The sequence below is a fragment of the Aplidium turbinatum genome, chromosome 3 (genome assembly GCF_918807975.1).
Source record: "Aplidium turbinatum chromosome 3, kaAplTurb1.1, whole genome shotgun sequence".
NCBI classification, from domain to species: Eukaryota; Metazoa; Chordata; class Ascidiacea; order Aplousobranchia; family Polyclinidae; genus Aplidium; species Aplidium turbinatum.
Genome location: NC_137474.1, coordinates 9,827,563 through 9,851,341, shown reverse-complemented (window position 1 = coordinate 9,851,341; position 23,779 = coordinate 9,827,563). Strand labels below are relative to the sequence as shown.

The 23,779-nt window shown below is 37.6% G+C and overlaps 2 protein-coding genes across 2 annotated transcripts in view; one reads left to right on the top strand and one right to left on the bottom strand.

Annotated features, from left to right (window-relative positions):
- Nucleotides 1–2,251: 2,251 nt before the first annotated feature.
- LOC145767400 (uncharacterized) lies at nt 2,252–4,272 on the top strand. Its single transcript, XM_082579217.1, has 3 exons — nt 2,252–2,340; nt 2,681–2,766; nt 3,234–4,272. The coding sequence occupies exons 1-3, from the start codon at nt 2,314–2,316 to the stop codon at nt 3,694–3,696; spliced, it is 576 nt and encodes a 191-aa protein (XP_082435343.1). The 5' UTR covers nt 2,252–2,313; the 3' UTR covers nt 3,697–4,272.
- Nucleotides 4,273–4,488: 216 nt separating this feature from the next.
- LOC145767099 (plexin-B2-like) overlaps nt 4,489–23,779 on the bottom strand; it is a 40,018-nt gene continuing 20,727 nt past the window's right edge. The window contains exons 18-41 of the mRNA XM_082578853.1: nt 23,100–23,251; nt 22,603–22,704; nt 18,307–18,453; nt 17,795–17,930; nt 17,111–17,223; nt 16,168–16,369; nt 15,422–15,613; nt 15,175–15,298; nt 14,469–14,679; nt 14,173–14,377; nt 13,480–13,670; nt 12,974–13,045; nt 12,516–12,582; nt 12,199–12,345; nt 11,690–11,779; nt 11,289–11,367; nt 10,978–11,141; nt 10,658–10,744; nt 10,361–10,465; nt 9,934–10,091; nt 9,323–9,470; nt 7,508–7,648; nt 7,121–7,195; nt 4,489–5,939 (exon numbers count right to left, since the gene is read on the bottom strand). Coding sequence (XP_082434979.1) covers nt 5,835–5,939; nt 7,121–7,195; nt 7,508–7,648; nt 9,323–9,470; nt 9,934–10,091; nt 10,361–10,465; nt 10,658–10,744; nt 10,978–11,141; nt 11,289–11,367; nt 11,690–11,779; nt 12,199–12,345; nt 12,516–12,582; nt 12,974–13,045; nt 13,480–13,670; nt 14,173–14,377; nt 14,469–14,679; nt 15,175–15,298; nt 15,422–15,613; nt 16,168–16,369; nt 17,111–17,223; nt 17,795–17,930; nt 18,307–18,453; nt 22,603–22,704; nt 23,100–23,251 — 3,213 coding nt within the window. The 3' untranslated portion in view covers nt 4,489–5,834. The remainder of the gene's footprint in view (nt 5,940–7,120; nt 7,196–7,507; nt 7,649–9,322; nt 9,471–9,933; nt 10,092–10,360; nt 10,466–10,657; nt 10,745–10,977; nt 11,142–11,288; nt 11,368–11,689; nt 11,780–12,198; nt 12,346–12,515; nt 12,583–12,973; nt 13,046–13,479; nt 13,671–14,172; nt 14,378–14,468; nt 14,680–15,174; nt 15,299–15,421; nt 15,614–16,167; nt 16,370–17,110; nt 17,224–17,794; nt 17,931–18,306; nt 18,454–22,602; nt 22,705–23,099; nt 23,252–23,779) is intronic.

Here is a 23,779-nt window from a genome sequence, read left to right as displayed (position 1 = left end):
TTAAATAACTCGGCGATACTTCCATAAAATTGCTCATGCAAAGCCACGATTAGCAGAGACTGGCGGACAAGATTGGCTCTATAAATGAGGTTGAACATAACTTGTACAGTTGGGCAAATTTTCTCTAAACCTATGTTGTCAATATGTAACTTTCGGTTGCAGAATACGAGCAAGTTAATTTCACTTGAAAGATACGGTAATTTAGTATAATTTTAGTTAGAAAGGTATTTGAAAGCTTACTCGATATGTACCAACTTTACAACGGAAAACACGAGTGCAGCATTCAGACAAATAGGTGCAGCATTGTGAATTGCGTTTACAAGGTTCACCGTTAAACATAAAGCATTAAAGCTACTTTTATGAAATTTCTTTAAGCAAAAATTGAGCTTGGGTTTGAGGGTAAGTAACCATTATAACGTGGCGTAATTAAAACTAAGACACAAACTATTGAATACAACAATATCGTAACACGATTCACTTTACCACAAAAGTAAAATGCATAAATTTACACAATCGTTTAGCTAAACAACGTAAAAAAACACCAGATAACAAAAGCTGTAAAAATTAATCATTTTATTTAATTAAGAAAGAATAGCTTATTGTCAGACTGATTAGTTCTTTTAATAAAAATTAAAAACAGAAAGTTCGCTTAACTCAAGCATTCATCAGCTGTATTTTACGGAAATAGTGTAAATACTTGCTATATAAAAGCGCTGATCGTAAATTAAAACAAAGTTCTTACAACTGAATGGAATGCAAGTTATTATTATTTGATTATTCTTACCAGAGCTGCAAAGTCCTTAAAAACATGGCAAGAGTTGGGTATGTTTAGTCCAACTCCACGCCGTTCCCAGACAGCAAAATCCGTCATTTTTACACTGATTCAACGTCTGCAGACGTTGGGCTGGATTTTATTGTCTGGGTTGGTTCAACTCAAAGATTATAACAAAGGAAATATTTCATAAGCTATTGCTAGATGCACTGTCAGTATTTCCATATTCCAAACATGTATCAACTGCGCCTTCAAGCATGACTGTAGTAGTGTAGTAGGCTTTGCTTCTGTCCCAGCATGACAGGGCAGCTCATTTGCGTCTATTCAACGTATGAAAACAATAAAACAACGTGCCGGCAAACAAATCCATCACCGAGCGATGCCATCCATGTTGATTCACTTCAAAGTCAACGATGGTCTTTTCATACGAATTTTAAGATTTAAGTGTCAAAGAACCTTGATCAAAACAAGCCAGGCAAGCGGCATACTCATGGCCAAGGCAGATACTTTAACCCCCGTTATTTGGAGCACTGTCTATTAAATTGTAGGTCTGGTGAAGCCTTTGTATAACGGCTGGAGATATGTTGACATCATTTTCCAAACTCTCGTTCACCTGAAAGCAAAAATTGCGTATTTTTAGCAAGTGAAAAAGTTGTTGTCAAGTAGACTACTGCAATCATTATTTTTCTAGGCACACCTTAACTTTTGACAAAACCATTTTTTGTTGTATATCCCAGGTAGCAAAACTTGACCTTTTTACATTGATTCAACGTTCATAGACGTTGAATCAATGTAAAATGGGCAGGTTATTTTCTGGCTGGAATAACTTACGAGGTTAGAGTTAGTTATTTGTTAGTTAGTGTAAAAAAGATTGTAAAAATAAATAGCCTACACCACTACCGTAGAACAAGCATAAAAAATGCATTATCTTCTCTGCATACTATCAATATCTTTTAAGAATAAAAGACTGAATGCAAACGTTGTCAAGTGAAGGTAAACGAAAAACATGAAGAGACATGCACTCTAGATGGGGATAAACTGGAAATGGTTGAAACGTTCTGCTACCTAGGAGATGTATAGTTTTTTGAGTGAATACTGCTACTGCCAAATCCTCTGTTGCGATACTTTTATATGTTTGTTATACGAAAAACTATGTTTAACAATGTTCATTTGCTCACTGTTTAATAGTTGGAGGAGCATGTGCCTGTCATTCCGTGGTGAGAAAGTAGTGAAAGGTTGTCAACTCAAACACCATCAGCTTTGTTATATTCTCCATGTGTGATCACTGCTGTTCATCTTGCTTGATCTTTCAAGTAGCCAAATCTCATGTAGTTGGTTCATGTTGTAAAGAAGACTTAAATTTACTTTAGTGCGGCTATGTCCAACACGCATGCGTTTTGGGCCAAAATTTCGGTTTGCATTTCAGAAAGTATCTTATAGCAGCACATCTAAGAAAACTTAATATCTTTTTGCAGAAAGTGCAGGACATAGTGAGCAAACTGCAACAGCAAATCACCGAACAAAATACCAAAATACTGAGCATGTCAAGTAATTTGGAGTTGTACAGGGTAAGCCGATGTATTATAGGGTAAACTGGAGAAAGTAAACCTTCCATAGATTTATACACGGAATTGCAAATAAAATATGACCACTTCCAACTTATGGAAATTCAGTCATTGATGTTTGACGTGAAGCCGATCTACGTACATTGTGGTGGTGATGTTCACTGTTCAGTTCAAAAGTTGGCGTCATTTTAACCAATGCTGTCTTGCGAGCAGTAATTTTTATCACACAATAGGTTTGGTATGTCTATAACGCGTCGATTGCAAACCCTCCTCGACGACGTCAATGGGCAACCCCAAAGACGTATGATATCTGACGCTCACTTAACCAGTTTACATTTGCTAGGATGCGGTTGAAGATGACACGTCTGAAAAGGCCGTCAGCACATTGCGTGGAGACATAACGTCACTCAAAGGACTCTTGCTCAATGCGTAAGTTTGTTGATGTGAGGCGTTGCTTTATCCTTCGCCGCACTGATGGGTTTTGCAACAATTGGACGCAGGACAAAGTCACGGTTGTTTAATTAAGCTTAGAATTGCTTCAATCTTTTATTCAAACGTTGCTTTTTGTAAACTGACATCATCATCATAATCCATCGTCGGTTTGTTCCCCACTAGTGGGGGTGGCCGATTGTTTCCGCGCAGCAATTGTTTTAATCCCCTTTCTCCATTTCACCCTGTCCCTTGCATCTTCCTCCTTCAGTCCGACTTTTTTTAATTCATCCTTCACTTGTTGTTTCCACGTTCTTCTTGGACGACCGCGTTTCCTCTTCCCATCCACCTTTAGATCTAGTGCCTTTCTAAGAAAACTTTTGTAAACTGACAGGTTTTATGATTTTCAAACTATGTGTGATTGATGCGAGATAGATTAGAACAAAATGATTACTTTCACCTTGCAGAAAGCAATTTCCTGCCAGCCCGGCCATTCAACCTGCTATACCGAGCTGGCAAATGCAGCCTACAATGTCATCATCATCGAGCTCACTGATACCAAACGGCGTGTTGCCAAGCTCCACGCCAACAGGCAAATTCTCAACCTCCGAGCCACGCCGGCTTCCAAGCGATGTTAAGTCAGAGAACAGTGAAAACAAAAATTCAGGGGCGCACAGAAAGAAAAATCCGGCCGATCTTGAACAAGATGAAGACGAATATTGTGCCAACGGCCCTCTCAACGGTGAAGATGTGCCTGACAGTACAGACAAGCTTCTCAACGGCCATTCTGGTGGTATTTCCCTGGTTGGAACCGAGACCACTACCACGCCTGAAGTGCTTGATCGTCCAGAAATAGTCATTGGCAGCCCTGTGAAGCCATTGTCTGCGGCCGAAGATAGTTCTGTTATTGACGATTCTGAAATTGATTAAACTTTGCAAAACTAATCATCTGCTCGTGTACTTTTGAATTGATTTGCTATTTCCACGTTCAATTTCCTATTTTGGTCGCCTATCGCTTTTTATACATGAGATTTATTGGAATTCTAATTGAGTTTACTACTGATGTAAATTGCTTACCGTTTGTAATCTTTCAATGTACCTTCACAGTTCCCTAAACTTCAAATAGATCTGTGTTTCTGTCCTAGTGGCTAGGGTTTCTATATAAAATTTCCCATGCTACATTTTTTTTCACTGCAGCCTACGTCTTGTTGGGGGTAACTTTAGCGAGTTTCCTTTTCCAGTGAAGCTATAATTTGCCTGTGCAATAGACAACTCGGTGAGGTTTGTGTTTTCTTTCAGCGTCGTGCAGTTTCCCATCCACGTTTGTTTGTGTGAAGTTTTAGTTGCAGCAGCATGGAACGGATTTTTAAACGTTATTTACGGCACAGTGTACATAATTTCTTGATATTTTTTTAATTAATTGTTAATTCTCGTACGACGTGGTAAACCATGCTTTGTTGATTTGCAAGATTGAAAAATACAAAGTACAGTTTTTTTTCCTTTCAAGATATGTGAAAGTTCAACACTAGCTCAGCAAGCTTATGTTAAAAGAACACTAGTAACTAGATAGACTGTGGTTCAGAGACCAGTTGGTCGAAAGACGGAAGAATCAAAAACTCCAACCTTCTGTCGTACTACTGACTTTAAAGTCGTACGTTGGAGTTTGATTTTTTTATACTTCTGAAGCTAGGAGTTCCAAAAACAAACACACTGATCGTGCAAGTTTGGTCATTATATTGTCAAACGCTCGCTTGAATTATGTGACCGATGCTGTATCAACGAAGAACGTTAAATAACTCGGCGATACTTCCATAAAATTGCTCATGCAAAGCCACGATTAGCAGAGACTGGCGGACAAGATTGGCTCTATAAATGAGGTTGAACATAACTTGTACAGTTGGGCAAATTTTCTCTAAACCTATGTTGTCAATATGTAACTTTCGGTTGCAGAATACGAGCAAGTTAATTTCACTTGAAAGATACGGTAATTTAGTATAATTTTAGTTAGAAAGGTATTTGAAAGCTTACTCGATATGTACCAACTTTACAACGGAAAACACGAGTGCAGCATTCAGACAAATAGGTGCAGCATTGTGAATTGCGTTTACAAGGTTCACCGTTAAACATAAAGCATTAAAGCTACTTTTATGAAATTTCTTTAAGCAAAAATTGAGCTTGGGTTTGAGGGTAAGTAACCATTATAACGTGGCGTAATTAAAACTAAGACACAAACTATTGAATACAACAATATCGTAACACGATTCACTTTACCACAAAAGTAAAATGCATAAATTTACACAATCGTTTAGCTAAACAACGTAAAAAAACACCAGATAACAAAAGCTGTAAAAATTAATCATTTTATTTAATTAAGAAAGAATAGCTTATTGTCAGACTGATTAGTTCTTTTAATAAAAATTAAAAACAGAAAGTTCGCTTAACTCAAGCATTCATCAGCTGTATTTTACGGAAATAGTGTAAATACTTGCTATATAAAAGCGCTGATCGTAAATTAAAACAAAGTTCTTACAACTGAATGGAATGCAAGTTATTATTATTTGATTATTCTTACCAGAGCTGCAAAGTCCTTAAAAACATGGCAAGAGTTGGGTATGTTTAGTCCAACTCCACGCCGTTCCCAGACAGCAAAATCCGTCATTTTTACACTGATTCAACGTCTGCAGACGTTGGGCTGGATTTTATTGTCTGGGTTGGTTCAACTCAAAGATTATAACAAAGGAAATATTTCATAAGCTATTGCTAGATGCACTGTCAGTATTTCCATATTCCAAACATGTATCAACTGCGCCTTCAAGCATGACTGTAGTAGTGTAGTAGGCTTTGCTTCTGTCCCAGCATGACAGGGCAGCTCATTTGCGTCTATTCAACGTATGAAAACAATAAAACAACGTGCCGGCAAACAAATCCATCACCGAGCGATGCCATCCATGTTGATTCACTTCAAAGTCAACGATGGTCTTTTCATACGAATTTTAAGATTTAAGTGTCAAAGAACCTTGATCAAAACAAGCCAGGCAAGCGGCATACTCATGGCCAAGGCAGATACTTTAACCCCCGTTATTTGGAGCACTGTCTATTAAATTGTAGGTCTGGTGAAGCCTTTGTATAACGGCTGGAGATATGTTGACATCATTTTCCAAACTCTCGTTCACCTGAAAGCAAAAATTGCGTATTTTTAGCAAGTGAAAAAGTTGTTGTCAAGTAGACTACTGCAATCATTATTTTTCTAGGCACACCTTAACTTTTGACAAAACCATTTTTTGTTGTATATCCCAGGTAGCAAAACTTGACCTTTTTACATTGATTCAACGTTCATAGACGTTGAATCAATGTAAAATGGGCAGGTTATTTTCTGGCTGGAATAACTTACGAGGTTAGAGTTAGTTATTTGTTAGTTAGTGTAAAAAAGATTGTAAAAATAAATAGCCTACACCACTACCGTAGAACAAGCATAAAAAATGCATTATCTTCTCTGCATACTATCAATATCTTTTAAGAATAAAAGACTGAATGCAAACGTTGTCAAGTGAAGGTAAACGAAAAACATGAAGAGACATGCACTCTAGATGGGGATAAACTGGAAATGGTTGAAACGTTCTGCTACCTAGGAGATGTCCTGCATATGGATGGGAAAGTGCAAGATCCTATAATATCAAGAATAAAAGCTGGTTGGACAAAATTCAAGGAAGTATTGGGGATTCTGCGTGGAAGAGTGCTTTCCCAGAAAATGAAAGATATTGTTTATGAAGTATGCGTGAGAAGTACAATATGCTACGGAGCTTAGGGATAGGTCATGAGGATTGAAGATTTAAACAGGTTGGAAAAATCAGAAATGAGAATGCTTCGCATATATGTAAAAAAAACTTGAAGGATAGAATTAGAAATGAAAGTATTCGAGAAATAACAGAAGTAGAAAGCATCTGAATTTCTTAGAAGGCACCGTTTGCATGGGCATGTAGAACGTTGGCAAAGAAGATTTATGTCCAGGAAAGAAAGTGGAAAGACCAAAAATAGATGGCTAGAGTTGGTGAGAGACGACATTAGTGCAAGGAACCTGGACAGAACCAACCCTAACAACAGGGAAGCATGGCGAAAGGGCTGCAAAATCTGGCGGACCCCTGCTAGCAGGGACAAACGCCAGGTCTCATCTACTGAAAAAGGGACAAACGGATGATCATGATCAATTTTAATTATTTTTGGCGTAGTTACCAGCTTACATAATCGGTCACTAAATCAACCTTTTTTACACTGATTCAACATTAAATCAATGTAAACAAAACCGATTTGTTAGCTGGTTAAATGGTTATACTAACTAGCCTAGTTATCTACCTACCTCTTCATAATATTTGTTGAGGTAGCCCCACAACTCCTTCAAGGCTACGGGAACATCGAATTTGCAGCCATGCTCCTGAAATTACAAAGGATGGCAATGAAACACAACGTGTAGTTGAATGGTTTGTGAATAATATTTTACTTCTCGTCGTACTCTAGCTGTGCTAGCTCGGATGTATTAGAGCTGAAGCAGCTTTTTATGAACAGATAGTGAGCTCGTAAATCCTACAGTAACACAGTGTCCGGAATTCCAAAATGCTTCTACTTGACAGCAAAAAGTCCTTTTAAAAATCCAATAAAAAAAAAAGAAATCCAAATGGAAATACTGAACCAAAGCAAAATAAGAGCCGTATGTTGTAATGGGACCAGTACTTATAACATTACAAACCCTTGAAATTTCGGCGATGTAGGCATTAACGTCCTGATCGCTGGTCGCCGGCTGTTCTTTTACGACCTTGTAATACTCCTGCACCATCTTTTTGTAATTGGGGATTTCTTTCGCGTAAAGTTGCTTGTTTATAGGAGAGTCCTGTGGATTGCAGCAAAAAACAAGTCAATGACAACAAAAAGTAAATTGAGAAGCAACCAGAATAGATCAAAACGCGAAAAGTAATTTTTGAATACGAGATGGATGGATTTACTTGAGTGGCCACTTTTGTACGATGGACAAATTGGACATGCACAATTATTGTCCAGGATTATCAAAGGTTGATATAGCCTACCACTGTTCTTGTTTCGCATGAAACTGAAGACATACAGTATTTGATTATAAATCCAAAAATATAAAATACCCAATCCTCAAGGTAATTGTTGACGATTGTTGATTACAAATAATCAAAACTCGACGCTATGAATTTGCAAAGTAATATCCAAGTGAATAAAAAAATAACAGTTAACCTCTCAAGTACATGTAGCTCCACACAGAGTGAAATTTACATGCCTTTTGACTCTTTTTTATTTCTTTAAAAGTATTATTGACTCAAAAAGAATGTCTAAAAAGACATTACGAAAAGCAACTACGGACAAAGGCCAGTGTTTCGATCTTCCGATCTCTTCAGCGTAGTAAAGTTAAAGTAGAAAGTTGTCTTGAAGCGTTGGTTGAGATGATGATTTGAAACTTGAGTGATTGTTGTGAGACAATGAGACTGGATTTAAGTTTTAGTTTTGGACCTCAGCGAAACGTAGTTTTACAGCCTATTTGAAGTTGTGATTTTTTTAAGAGAATTTGTGCTAAGAAATGGCAGGCATTTGTTAAAAATAAAAACTAGAAAAAAAGACAAGAATTTACAACTGAGCTAGGACAAAACAATCATCTGAGATGGATCTAAAATACAAGAAATTAGATTCTAATTTTAGATTCTAATTTTATTCTATACAAGAAATTAGATTCAAGAAATTAGATTCTAGATAAATATTAATATAGCTCAACGCTTCAAGACAACTTTCTACTTTAACTTTACTACGCTGAAGAGATCGGAAGATCGAAACACTGGCCTTTGTCCGTAGTTGCTTTTCGTAATGTCTTTTTAGACATTCTTTTTGAGTCAATAATACTTTTAAAGAAATAAAAAAGAGTCAAAAGGCATGTAAATTTCACTCTGTGTGGAGCTACATGTACTTGAGAGGTTAACTGTTATTTTTTTATTCACTTGTTGATTCATTCATATCAGTTTGTATCCTCTGGGGATCCTTCTCTTGTATCATGGGCCAATCCTATAGATGTTTGCTGGTACACCCCTTAATATCCAAGTGTTTGAAAGTTCAATTGTTGCTATTTTAACAAGGTGACTTCTCCGGAAGGAGACACCGGAGTCTAACTAAATGTCGCACATAGAACGTTTCAACGTTATACAAACTACATTAAATAAAACATTGATTAAAATAATTTTTTTCAAATTACATAATTTGAGAAGGAAAGCAGCAAGGTGGACTTGACAAGAGAGAACTGATCGATGTGGAGGCAGGGTGTGAAGGCGGTCGCGGCACTTGGATGTGAATCAGGCCACCCTCGGTAAGGGGGACATCACCGGATTAAAACTGGACTACTACTATTACTACATAATGTACATTGTACAATCTTGTATGGTAACAATGCAAAAGACACTCACACATCAAATAAGTCGTTTTTTACATTACAATGTATGTAAAAATCAATGTAAAAAACGATTGATTTGATGTCTGGGTATCCACCTTCCAAGCTCACCTTGGTTGGCTTGTGCTCGTTGACAGAGCAGGCGTCGATGAAGGTCTGTGATATAACAGCCATCGACGATGATATCGAATCAGGCTTTTCAACGTCAAAGACGGACTCGGGATTCTTCAAGATCGTCACCCAAAACCGACCTAGCAAGCTGGCACAGAAAGTTCACATTAGGTTTAAGATGTTTTCTGTTGGTTTGCTATGAAGTTAAGAGTTCATTAATTACTTGACCACCTCAGAGCAAAATATATTTTTCTGCTGAGTGCAAATTTACTGCAATATGGTTTTGAATTTACTGCAAAGTGGGTGCAAATTTACTGAAAAATGAGTGCAAATTCACTGCAAAATGAGTGCGAATTTACTGCAAAATGAGTGCGAATTTACTGCAAAATGAGTGCGAATTTACTGCAAAATGAGTGCGAATTTACAACAAAATCAGCTCGATTTTACTGAAAAATGGGTGCGAATTAAATGAAATACTATTTTCTAAGATCGTGAACAGCAGTAACAATTAACTTTTAATTTTAATTAAATTTGCAATAATATTTGATAAACGCTTCACAAACTAAAAATTATTGACAACAAGTTGACTCGAAGCAATTATAACATCAGACCTGTTTGTCTTCCAGATGTGTAATATCTCTGTGTCCGTGATGCCATGTTTGGAGGCGATGTCGTCCAGGAAGTGGAAGAAGTGCTTGACGGGACTCGGGATGAACGATTTATCAAGAATCGCTTGGAACACAGCATCCACGTAGTTTTGTAGGATCCCCTAGAAGAAAAGATCGATGCGGTGAATTTCAAAGAAAGATCAAATACACGTCGACAAACTACCTTTTAAATCATATTGCTTTGTCAAGAAGTTTGAGGACACGAAAAAGAGAAAAAATGATACAAAGAGAATAATTAAGGAACAACTAAAGAAATCTTCCATAAAATAGGATATTTGTCGTGTTTTCAAATTAATTTAAATCGTGGTCGTGACTTAAACACATCTGGTGAAAAAATAAAGTTAAGTCCTCTTCGTTCGATCTGGCTTACCTTCATATTGAGAAGACGCAGAAGATAAAGATCAGCAATGTGCTTGTGGCGGTCACGTGGTATGGTGCTTTCCCGCTTTGCTTCTATGTCGTCATTGTATTTCAACTGGGAAAACAACACAAACAGTAAAGAAGGATCTTTTGCACCAAATCCATAAAAAAGTGCAAAACCATCTCTATCGTGTAAGTGTAAACGCTTTTTTATTCTACATTTCGCATAAAAAAATTATACAAAAACTACTGAAGGCCGTGAAAAGTTTCGATTTTATTACATTAAGAACATAAGAAGTAATCTCACCAAATGATAAGTCTTCGTTGTACCATCTTCAGGCAGCATAGGAGAGAGAGGGCTGGTGTCTATGCTGCGGTTGGACACGGACATATCCTAAAAGATAAACACGAAGGTTGAAGCTACTTTATGAAAACGGTTTAAAACTTTCTATCTTCCAACTGATCAAAACACAAGTGCGAAAAAACGGTCCTTAAAAGATTTGTTCCATGCAGAGCACAAAATAGTGAAAAAAGTCAAGTTTGTCAAAACAGTTTTCTGGCTGAATACACGTGTAGAAATTACTTTAGAACAAGAAAGAAAATTTCAGAAAAATAATGAAATCCTACCTGTGATCCTTCCTGCTCCTGCTGTCTTGGTATTAGTGCGAGAGTGGCATTGTTGGCGACTTTGTAGTCGATGATTGTCATTAGACGACGCCATCTTGAACCTGGCTCACTGGAATAATCTTGGTTGGGAAGAACCAGGTGGCCACTGCGTCCGTGCCGCCATTCTGTTACCAAAATTGTACGTTTTGTTACGAAAAACTGACATTAAGAGATATTAAACCGTTTTGAAAAGAAGAAGCTGTTGCAAAAACGAAAAAAACGTTGGCTTTTGTGAAAGTACAACCTTAAGTTAAGTGTAAATTTGTTCGTACCAATGTCGAGCTGTTCCGGTTTCGGCCGCTGTGAGAAAGAAACTCGTTTGTAAACTGCATCCATCACTTTCTCTTTGACCTGGAGGGAAGAAAAATGTATGGTAATTCCGAAACGCTAAAATATAAAGATTAGCTGAATTAACGTTCAATGTTTCAAGCAATATCCATAAACTAAACGATAAGCAAACTTTAGATTTAAGTAAAAGTCATTATGCAATGTACAGTTGATTAGTTATAGCAAAACTATAAAAAAGAAAATAAATAGCAGCCAGGCATTCGAGAAAGCCAAGTATCATTAAAAAGATGAAAACAAAATATTTGACTTCTGGAAATTTCTTCTGGTCATCGGACTTCACTTAAAACCAATAACGTGATTTCAACGTAGGTTGACGATATCCTACCTGCGCAACGGAGTCGCAACTGAGCACTTTCACTATCACTGGTTCTCCTTCGTCATCGTCGCTTTTCGAGTTGGGAGCTATGAACAGAGTCTGAAACATGACGCTACAATGTGGCTTGTCCCGTATTGTACTTTACTTGCTGTATTTTATTACCTCTACTTTTGCTCAAGTTTAAGTGATTTGTTGTCTACAAAACACCAGTTTTAATACCATCGAGTAACCGGAACAGACGTTAAGAGATACCAGCAGCTATTCTGGGACTCAAGTTGCCAACCTTATCGTGGTGAGTCCTGGTAATTCAAGTTTTTGAAGCGAATGGCAACAACCAGAGACCGCAACTCAGAGCGTTTATTTTATCACTCTTTACAAGTACTGCTTGAAAAGATATTACAGTGAGTGATCATTAAAATATACCTTTTTCATTCACAATCCATTTAGCGAGAAACGCAAAATAAAATGCAACAGCAACGCTGATGTTTAATGAGATTTTGTTCATAAATCTTGTTTACCAAAATTTCGTTTTCCACGTCTTCCTGAAGCAGCCGATCATCGCTTAAAGTATAGCGCGCCTTTCCAGTGACAGCATCCAAAGGACCTTTGGATACCTGCTGCTTAATCGCCTTCAGCAGGAGGAAGATGGGACCTCCGGCTTTGTTCTGTAACAGTGCTCTGTGTCACTGAAGGCTGCATCACTAAGCAACCACTCCATCAAAAATTAACAAAAACAAAAAACAAGACAACTGTACAAAAAAATAAAAAATTTGAAATAAGATGTAAAAAACATGACTTTTAACAAAGAGTAAAGGAATATGAGACGACAACGTACCCTCAGATAAGGATAGAGGCAAATGTACATCCAGTTACTCAACATTCTCTCGGCTACAGAATCACTCCTGTTAAAATGGCAAGTGATCATGCGAACAAAAAATAAACTAAATGTTGACTCATGCAGAAATAAACCAACGGAGGATGACTCGACAACGCAGAAAGCAAAACCCGTCGTTATACATTGATTCAACGTCTGCAGACGTTAAATCAATGTAAAAATAACGGGTTTTGCTGTCTAGGAAGTTGAAAATTGAGATTCGGAGTCAAAGAAATATACTTCAAACGAACTGTGGTGACTCCAGAAGAAAAGTCCACTATTTGCGTCTCTTGATGTCGCTTCGATGCAAAATGATGGTCTCTCGCTGGTTAAATAACCGTGCATCACCCATACAGAAAAGTAACAAAAAAACAAAAATGAACATTGGTAAACAGAAACGTTGAGTTGCAAAAACAAACCTTCGTAAAATGAGTTTCGGATTTCTTTGCACGTTGACACTGATCAAGTCAAGAACAAGGGACTTCATTATTCTGGAAGGCATAAATGCAATGTAAAAAAAGAGATCAGAAGAAAAATTCGTGTAAAGAAAACAACTTCTTACGTTAACCATTTTAAAGCAAAAATACTAAACAAGGCCGGATAAGAATCCATGTCAAAAAAAAAACAAGCTACAGCTTGTCCTGAGTTTGAAAATAAAATAACCGTTTCAATGGAATTGTTTTATAAGGGAGCAAATCTACGGAATACCTGGCAGTGAAGTTGCATGAACGTTGATATAGGCTACAACCAGAAAACGTCAAATGAGGCATTTGAGAACGGAAGAGACAGTAATTTTAAATTACGGAAGAGACAGTAAGAAACAACCACCTAACAAACCCGTTCTTTTCACATTAAATCAACATCTGCAGACGTGGAATCAATGTGAAAAAGACATTTTTTTAGCAGGCCATCGGCAGTCACTTACTCCGTAAAGTAATCAAGCTCGCCATGCAAAGCCACCGTCAGCAGCGATGCGACGTTGCCCTTGTCCCTGTTGCTGAAACCTTTCTGCTCTTCCAGGGTATGGATGAAGACCGTGAGGAAATTGCGATTGGATAAGAGTCGGTGGAACTGTTGCAATCCCTGCTCCAGATTGGAAGGAAACTGTGTGTCTGGCTGCAGATGGGAAGAAAAAAAACATGATTTACTCAGAAGACAATCACCAATAAAACTTAAACTGATCTGAAACTTAAGCTGTTCATGTTCACAATTCAGCTAACTTTGAAACTTCTCATTTTCTTCGGTCGTTCGAAATTAGAGTTCCACACGATGTTGAACATGACATCGACTACAGTTCGCTTGACTTGTATTTTCAAGGTAGAGTTTTAATCGAGAATGCGCCTTATTATAGAACCACAGCTGCATAAAATCTGGTAACCAGTAACCACCCAAACAAGATTTGCTCTTAATTTAAATTCGTACATTCAGATGGTTGACGATGGCTAAACTAAAGCCGAAAACGCGCCATACATTTTAGTGATCGATACTGTGAAACAATGGTAGATCTGCTTTTACTTGATCTCACAAATAGTAATTTCACAATATAGTAGCTAAACTTTTCATTTTTGTTTACTGAAAGTAAGCTGAAATATTCAAGTGGTGTTGAGTATAAACTCACATCTGGGGCCTTTGTGCATGGGTGGTACTTGAAGCTTGGAAAGAACAAGTTGGTGACATAAGTCCTGTAATCCAGACAGGGGATGCCGTAGTCGCCGATGTCGGCCGTCAGATCGGACATGTCGACGTTGAGCTCGGCAAACGCTTTGCGAAAATCGGCCCGAACAGACATCTCCAAATTTTCCATCGCTTTTTGAAAGTCATTTCTAAAAAAAAGTTCCAAGACAGCCTTTTTACGCTGATTCAGGCCTCTATTTAGAGCTTTTTGTAAACCAGGGCAGAAACACGAGCGCGTACTTGTCTGCTTTGTAAGATTTGTTCTTCCTCACGAAGTACAAGACGATGCTGACGACAGCGATCAGCAGAATAATCCCGCCGACGATAATGGCGATCATGGCTGGCTGGGATATCGGGGGCGGGTCGGTGTAGTAGGTCATCACCCCGAGAAAGATGGGGGCATTTCCGTGGCCAATTTTAGCAGTCACGTCGTATTCTTCTCCCTTCTCTCCTGTTGAAAGGAAAAACATTAAAGGACAATGTACTGTAATGCACATTGAAAAATAAGCCGAAACATCATGCTCCTAACACCGACTTGAAATCCGTTTTTGAGTCGTTTACAAAACATTTTTTCACCGTCAAAAAGTTCAGCCGTAACGTTAAAGAACTTATTTAAGAACGTTACAACCTAAGAAAGGCAAATAAGTTGCAATTCATCTGATAGTGACCTGTCACAAGGAAATATTGTTACTTTGTTACATCGATGACACTTTGCATGCAAATCTGTGTAGCTTCAGTGTAACTGCTGTGGATGTAAGAATGTACAGGGTTGTTCATGAAGCCCTGTCACAATTGCAATGAAAAGAAATTGAAATAGTAACCGGACTATATGAACACCCTTATAATGCAGAAAGAAAAATACGACAATGGGATTTAAATAAAGTCTTGTGGGCCGACGACTGGAGGTGATTGCACTACGACACCAGAGATGCTCAGCTTTTTGTACCTTGGTGGCTGGGAAGGTTGCAGAAGAGTTTGTCGCCATCTACCGACGCGACGTTGCAACGTTTCGTCCCCACTTGGATGTCGATCTCATCCCGAGTGATTGCGTCCCCTTTAAGGTTGTAAACCTGCCGGTGGAAAATCAGGCAATTTTTACACATTTCCACTGAAACGAGTCATAACATTTGTGGATTGTGAGATAAAGCATCTAAATAAATTAAAGACTCTTTGAGATTTTCTTGACCGCATACCGTTATGGAGAGCAATTCTCTTTTATTTTCGGCCTTTCCAAATTTCACAAACTCAGGATCGGGATAATAATGCAATGGTCGGTCAAGCTTTATGCTCAAGTTGTCCATGTGAAGGACCAGGTCAGCTGACCAAACGACAAGCTCCGATATATTTGTCGATGAGCGGTCCATTCCAGAAGTGAAAATGTTGATCTAAAAGCGTAAATTTGCGCTTAAAACAAGTGTAATTTTCAACCAAAAGAACACAGCAGTGGGTGGTGATAGAGACTCAAATATGTGCCTTGTTATATAAAAGATTTTTCGTACTCGCTCTGAAGCAGACATCGATGTCGATGTAATCCAGCCAGTTAATCAGTCTCCTTTTTCATTGATTCAACGTTTGCAGACGTAAAAAAGAACTGATGTACTGGCCGGTTATTGTCAGTCAAGATTATTCAAATTCAATACAAAGTTGACTGGGCATTGCATATATCTGGCCATGATCTGGTTTAAACCGGTCGGGCGAGCGACACAGATGTCGTCACAAGATTGAAAAATCTAAAAGCTTTCATCAATATTTGAGAGTTCAATGCTAATTCTGCGTTGGAAACGGAGTCAAAACAAAGTAAGTTCAAAAGAAACAAAATTGTTGTCAACAAACGTTTTGTGACAAATCGATAAAAAACAACGTTAAAATCACAAAAAAAATAACTACAGTACCTTAACAACAACTATAGAAACGACAAAAATGAAAATAACTGGAGTACCTTAGGAGAGTAGCACATCATGAATGTTCCATTTGCCACGTTACAAGTAGAGGCATAGCGTTGACCATAGACCCAAACTGGCAAGTGATAACCATCCGAGACTTGTCTGGCTGAGCGTGATCTCTTGTCGCGGAGGAATATTTGTCGCAATGCTTCGTTTGCTGAGCGTCGACGTCGGGTTTTACCCAACTGCATGGTCGCCCTGTAGAGTGTAGAATCGTTTATTATTTAATAATACAGGTGCTGCGGCGGTAAAATCGTTACAGCAATGAAGATAGCAAATAAGCAATGATGCAAGAGAAAAGTGTTCCTTACTAGCATTATCACGTTTTTCGGCAGTCGAATGTAGCAAGAATGATAGCGATAGACACGTGTTGCGCCCATGAGGCTGGACTGATCAGTATCGCACCACTAATTCATGCCACAGGGTTCTCGGCCACTGCTTTTGCCAGTCAATTGAATTCTTACCGTTGTTGAAAGAAAACAACCAAATAAACATTACCATGTTGGTTCACTAAATTTTAGGTATGAACGCCGAGGAAACAAAAAAAGTGCTTCCAGGGTCAAACCCAAAAAGTGTCATTCCCATTGCAAATGAATCACTATGCAATACCAAGATGCATCACAAAAGCGATATCAATTATTGTGGAATGAATAATGATGAGAAGTTAGATTATTGTGTGAATACCGGCGTTTAAAAACATAATCATGCAGACAAACAAACAAGACAATTAATCAAAACAAAACGACAGCAAACCCTGTATTAAATTCCAATTTATTGTTTTAAATGAAGAACGATGACAAAAGAAAACGTTTGTTTGATGTGCCTGGTGCAAACAGTTCACTTGAATTAACTTTGATGAAACATTTTATTTCGTCAGACACGGTTGATTCAAAATGCACAGGATCCAAAAACGGAAAAAGAATGTAAGCAATTACTCACACTAAATATGGAGCTTGCACCGAATTGAAATATGATCCTTTCACATAAATGTTACGGCCTCCGCTTAGAAAGCTGGTCAGTTTGTTAGGAGTCAATGTGTAAAACTCCTTGACCTAATTCCAATTGGCAAAGTTAAAATGAAGTTGTTTGAAAGGACAAAACACAATCAATGTAAACAGACTGATTTTGATATAAAACTTGAAATTCATTCCGAGTCCACGACATTTTGGCGTCGCTTTGGCGCAGCCACATTGGTGTGCTCATTTTGTCGTATGACCATTTTAGCGTCAGGTTAACAATTTTGCGTCAATTTTATTGAGTGAATACTGGATAGTGAGTACATTTTAGCAGGGTATACTTTATTGATGGACAATTAACTAAAATATACTACGCTGCTTCACCTCACCATCCACATGACACTCATGGCTTGGCGCCAAAACGGTAATACAATGAAGAACGCCAATCTCACATAGGAAAAGCAACAACGCCAAAATGTCGCGCTTTGGTTTTCCTTTACCCTACCCAGACAGCAAATTAGTCGTTTTTTTACATTTTTGTCTACAGACGTTGAAACAATGTAAAAAACGATTAAGTTGCTGTCTGGGTGATCGCTAAATCAGATTTTTTGCGTGGATGCAACATCACAAAACAAATAAATTATGAAAGTTTGACTTCATTACTCACATTCGGATTAGCCGTGTAAGAATATTTTCCACGCAACGCAGTCGTAAAGCCGTCGAACTTCACAGTAATATCTCGGTTTGCTAGGATCTGGGATGACCCGTGCGTCGTGCAGTTCAGTGTGCTGGAAGAGCGGGGCCTAAATATGAAACAAAACTGAATTATTCTGCCATGAAACGACTTTACAGCTTCAGATTAGACGTTTCTGCAAAATTCAATGTTGGTTGCTTTGTTGGTAGGAAGATGGTTGCTTTGTTGAAGTGACGTCGGTTATTCCCCAAACTAACTTGAAATTGAATTTTTTGTCGTTGTTGTGGAATGACGTCAGATTAACAGCGTTGCTACTGCATTCGTCAGTGATAACTTATAGCAAATATGGTTTAGCTTTTTCGTTCCAAAACTGAATGAATATAAATTTATATTCAAACAACTTCTTTTTCAGTCACAGAACGGTCAAACTGTGAAAATAAATAAAAAAAAAAAGTACGTCGTCAATTTAAGCGCTATGAACTTACGAAATTACAGTGCAGTCGATCCGAGGATTGCGACTTATCCATACGACTGGCAGGGATCCTGTGTCTAGATTTTTCCCCCTGATGCTGATCATCGTGCCGCCAGCCATTGGGCCAATCTTGGGAGTGACGTCTTGTAGAATAGGATTCCTGAAGAAGACAGTCATCAGTAAAAAAAAACGTGTGTTTCTGTACTGAGAAAAATATGTTTAAAATTGAAATCTTAATCTGCGGTTTAAGGATAATTTGATGCTTAATAATGAGGACAAAAAACAGATACAGTTGGGAAACCTCAAATTCTGTAAAATTAAGGTGCCCACGCTCGGATGTTTAAATAGACAACGCGAAAATCTACTGATCTGTTCCAAGCAATAATGTTTGGGCTTAAGAATTGACATCATTTGGTTTCATTTTACAACTTGCATGGAGTAATGCAAACAATCAAACATCAGTTGAAAATAGCAATAATAAATTTTGGCGTTGATTAAATGCCTTGAAGTGTTGTGATGTGTATTGAATGCAAACTAATGTTTGCAAAAAAATTTTTGAAAAGTGTAACAGGAAAACACCTTGAGCTTGCAATGTCAATAAGAACTCTAAACACAGTGGCCTTATTTCATCCCGGCGTAATTTTAAACCAGCCCAAAAGCAAGCCTGTAACTTTTGCCAACATTACCCAGAAAGCAAGCTTTCAACAAATCAAGGAAAGATTTTAAATTATTGTTGTGTTGTTGGAGCGCATTTAAACGTGATAGGAGCAAAAGGTAGTTTAATGCATCAAAAGTTTAAATCCACCCTTGCATCATGTCTCAACACACATATATCGATATTATGACCATTTACAAAAACGTATTTTTTCCCACATGAATCTAATCCCTGCGTCTGCAAGCAATATTTTAATGCTGAGCAACCATGTGCATTGTGCATACTAATAAAATTTTATTGCATTTTGGTCGCCGTTAAACTTGATAAATGAGGAAATTTTATTCACAAGAGCATCAAATGATCGTCATTGGTTACTAAACTATCCCACATTTGTCACTTGCTCTGCTGTGCTCAATCTTACTAGTTGTAACACTTTATTGGCACACCCGTGACATAAACAGTTTCCGACATAAGTAAATAAACATTTTAATGACATTACAACTCCAGCGAATGATTTCGTACGTTCAAATAGCTAATTCGCGTTAATTCGATGAACTGAGGGCTAATACTTCTGCTCAAAAATAAATTTCAATTCATATTTAGAAGAAAATCGATCTTCGGTAAAGGCGACTTACAAAATGGAGTCAGATCCGGCTTAGATCATGAATAGCAGCAGAAATATTTAATTATATGAAATGGTCAGATGTCGAAAAATGTATCTAAATTAGAGGGGAGAAATGCATTCGCTTGACCATAAAAAAGAATGCTACACCTCCACACTATAATAAAGTTGATACACCTCCACAACCTAATAAAGTTGAGATGTCAAACGTTCAATGATGGGGCTTTCTGGGTTTATATTAGTAAAGACTTCCTTCATTAAAAGAATACTGAATAGACAGATAGGAGAAAAAATCTAAAAACAGACGTTTCGCAAAACAACTACATTCCAACCTTTTTGTTTTTCGATTTAATAAAATTCACGAAATGAAAATAGACAAAAACTTGTTCCTATACAAAACAGAGGTGGGAGTATTGTAACAATAGATCAAGTGCGAAGCGCCATGTCGAGAAAACAAAAAGAGCAGACTTTTTCAATAGCAACACCAAAAAAGCCAGCTGGCTTCTAAAAATTCAACTGGACTTGGGTGATCACGTGATCAGAAACGTCAAGTCTATAGTCCACACGTAACTTAACTGAATTTCGCAGTCGTAAAAACTAGTAAAAAATATCTAAAAGGTTCCGCTGATCTTTGATTGTTAAATGTTGATTTCAAGCAAAATAGAGGTAGCAGGTTTTTAAAATCACAATGCCAACAAATCCACTACATCTCAGAGCACAACCAGTTCTTCCCACGAACTTGTTCACCATGCTAATTCTCAGACAGCAAGTCAACAATTTTTTACATTGAATCAATGTAAAAAACATTTGATTGGCTGTCTGCGTTACCACAAGCTTTTAACGACGTTTCACAAGAAGAACTGCACAAACAGATTTTTCCATCATTCATGAAAACCTTAGTCAGCACTTTTGTGGAATTACAAGTTATTTGGGTTGGGTTAGCTCTGGGTAATTCTACACACAATACGACACAGTGAGTAAAACTCGGTTTTTTTGCATTGATTCAACATCAGTTGGAAAAAGAGCGAAATGTCCAGCGGGGAAATGTTTGCTATCAAAATGTTCGTTTATCAATCAGGACATTAAGGGAAAGCTCTAATGAAATTAAGCACAGACATATACAGTACAATACACTTCAGATGGAAATGTCAAGATCAAGCTAGAGCTCACACGCAGAGTGAAGTTTAGACATTCAAGCTTCGAAAAAGTTACCACAAATCACAATCAATTTAAATGTTAACTCGATGCAGATTAATTCCTGTGGTTTATTTGACACAAAAATAAAGGACAAAAGTAAACAGAAGCAGCTAGTTCGTGACTTCAGCAGACAAAGAGACTTGTCATGTTAGAAAGAAATCGGATATTTCATGTTCTTTTTCGTGTTCTTTCACATTGTTGAGATGTTATATCAATATCATTGTAACGTTGTTCATTGAGCCAAAGAGGCTGCGATCAGCCAAGCATGAAAACAAAAAATTAACGGATTGAGAACTTGAGTCTAAAAAAACTTCAGCTGTCATTTTCACGTTGTTAAGACGTAATGTCATTTTCACGTTGTTAAGACGTAATAAGAAGTTAAGAAATTAACAAATGCAGAAAATTGAAATTGCTAGAAGAAAAGCTGCTCTGTGAAGACAGTACCGGTTTTCAGCACTATGCTGGTGATTGATGACAAGAGTCATCATCATCATCCGTTCAGTCGTTTACGACTCTCGGTCACTCTATACGTTATCTTTCTCCACATCTCTCGATCCCACGCAGCCTCCTTCAATTCATGCACTCCCATGCCAAGAGTAACAAGAGTAATTGAGTTGAATAACATTATTTAGACATCAAGAAAACAAACAAAACAAATTTGAATGTTCAAAACACAGCACTGTGCCAGAGTGGAGAAAAGGAAAAAATCAGTGCATATTGAAAGAAACATCACATTACATTTGCATCAACCAAAAATCTTTTCTCGCCATAAAGTTAAACGTTGTTTTTGCAAAAAATAACATTGAAATGGTGTCAGACTTTTTTTTGCAAAGAAATCTATTCTCACACGTGTGAGAATAAATTTCTTTGCATTACAAGACATGTAACCGAGTCGTTCATATCAAGCATTGTTGTGGGTTTGACACCTGTCAGAAGATACTTCATTTTCTTGATCAGACTTTTTTTCTTTCCTTACTAATAAGCGGAGTACTTCTAATTTCAACTTTTGCCCTGGTTTGAGGATACAATAGTATATACCAAGACCTCTGGAATAATTTTTTTGAAATTTTTGTCCGAAAGCTCTAAAAATTACCGCGTACAATTTTTATTGCATGGACGTCGTTTTTTGTTCATGGGATTTGAAGTTCAAATACTGTTTGCTACAGTACTACTAAAACACAGTAAAAATGTTGCAAGACAACCGTAAACTATTTTTTGGTCTTAGTTTCACCCTAAAACATGGTAAAGTAATCATTTCGACAGTCGAACTTGATGTCAAATTCATTACTTTGAGTAGAAGTAGTGTAGTCAACAAAAAATAGCAATTAGTTTCAGACAAATGACATTTCTTTATTTATTCGACACCACCGCTAACAAGTGTTGACCACATGATAAGGCAATTACCAAGTCGTTCAGGGTACCGTGCACCATGCTGCTGTACATGTCGAAAGCATAAATTTAATGTTTGCTCGGCATTACGTAGCAATGTAGTACGCTAGCTGAAAAAAAAACTCTAGTAGGCGCCCAGTTGATATGAAGTAAATTTTAAAGTAAAATGTACATTAAATAAGCGTCCATAAACGCAAAGAAGCTTACAATGTTTACCTAATTTGTTACCATTCAGTCTGAATGTGTTATTTGAACAGTGGCAGTGTGTCCTATACGCTGAATCGCTGATGGGTAACTCGGCAGTCTGTCCAATTTAAACAAGACGTCCACCCGCATCTTGAACCCAGCATGAATGTAAATGATCTTTTGACAAAGTTGGCGACGATAAACACGATGTTTGCTCGCCAGAAAAATTTGCCTCTGTTGATCACTGAAATAGTCCGTACCTGAATTGGAAGCCGCCATCATAAACGATTGTGGTGTTCTTGACGGTTACTTTGACTTTTGCGCTTCCCTCTGATTGGACTGCGCTGGTAGTGCAAACCACTCTGAGCACAAAGCAACATTTGCGTTGATTTAATGTTGAAAACAGGTTTTAACAGTAGACGCTACAATGATACCTATGTGGCGTTTGACAACAACAAGCAGCACAGACAGAAAAATCCTTTATTTTTGCATTGATTCAACGTCTGTAAAAATGACTGATTTGCTGTCTGAAAAGTTGAACAAATGCTATTTACCTAAATTTTTAACAAAACAAATTACGTAGCCAACCAAACACACTTTGGGACACTGGACGACACCGCATAGCAGGCAAAATTCGTAAACTCAGGATGTTGTTTATCAAAGGCCACGTCGGTTACAAGATATACGGTACCACAATAGCTTTATGTAAAATGATTAAAAAGTTTGCTTAATTTCAATCACTTTTCAAGATACATACTCGACAGAGATCTGATAGCGGCTTCGATCAATTGCACAGATTTTGTCGCCAATAGTTACACTTTGGACGTCGCTGGCTTTCGTTCCCATATCAGTACCAATGATACGCACTGGGGTACCCCCTGCCGTCGGCCCACTTCGAGGGATAATGTTCTAAAAAAGACTTATTTCACTTTCAATAATGGGGCAAGGTGTAGAATCTACATTCTTATTTTATTCTTAACATCTGCACTGCACTGTAGAATGTAGATGTTAAGAATGCTGAAGAGAACGTTAAATCTGTGAAATATCACAATCAAAACCAGTACGCAGTCATTGATTAAAATTTCATAACGCCATATGTATGAATCAGCAACACAGAAGCAATCATCAAAAAAAATTTATAAGCAACGTGAAAAAAGCAGATATAGGGAATTGAACCAGATATCTCCGTTTGTCATGCTCTTTGCTGATGACCTCAAATGTTTTCCCATCAACAAAAAGCTTCAATTACGCTTCCATGTGATGCAATTATGATCTAGACAGCAATGTCAGCAATATCCATTACTTTTACATTGATTCAACGTCTGCGGACGTTGAATCAATGTAAAAATCATGGATTTTGCTGTCTGGGAGAACGTGATGACAAATTGCAAGTTTCAATTTCAGAAATGATTAAACAAATCAACATTCATACTCTCA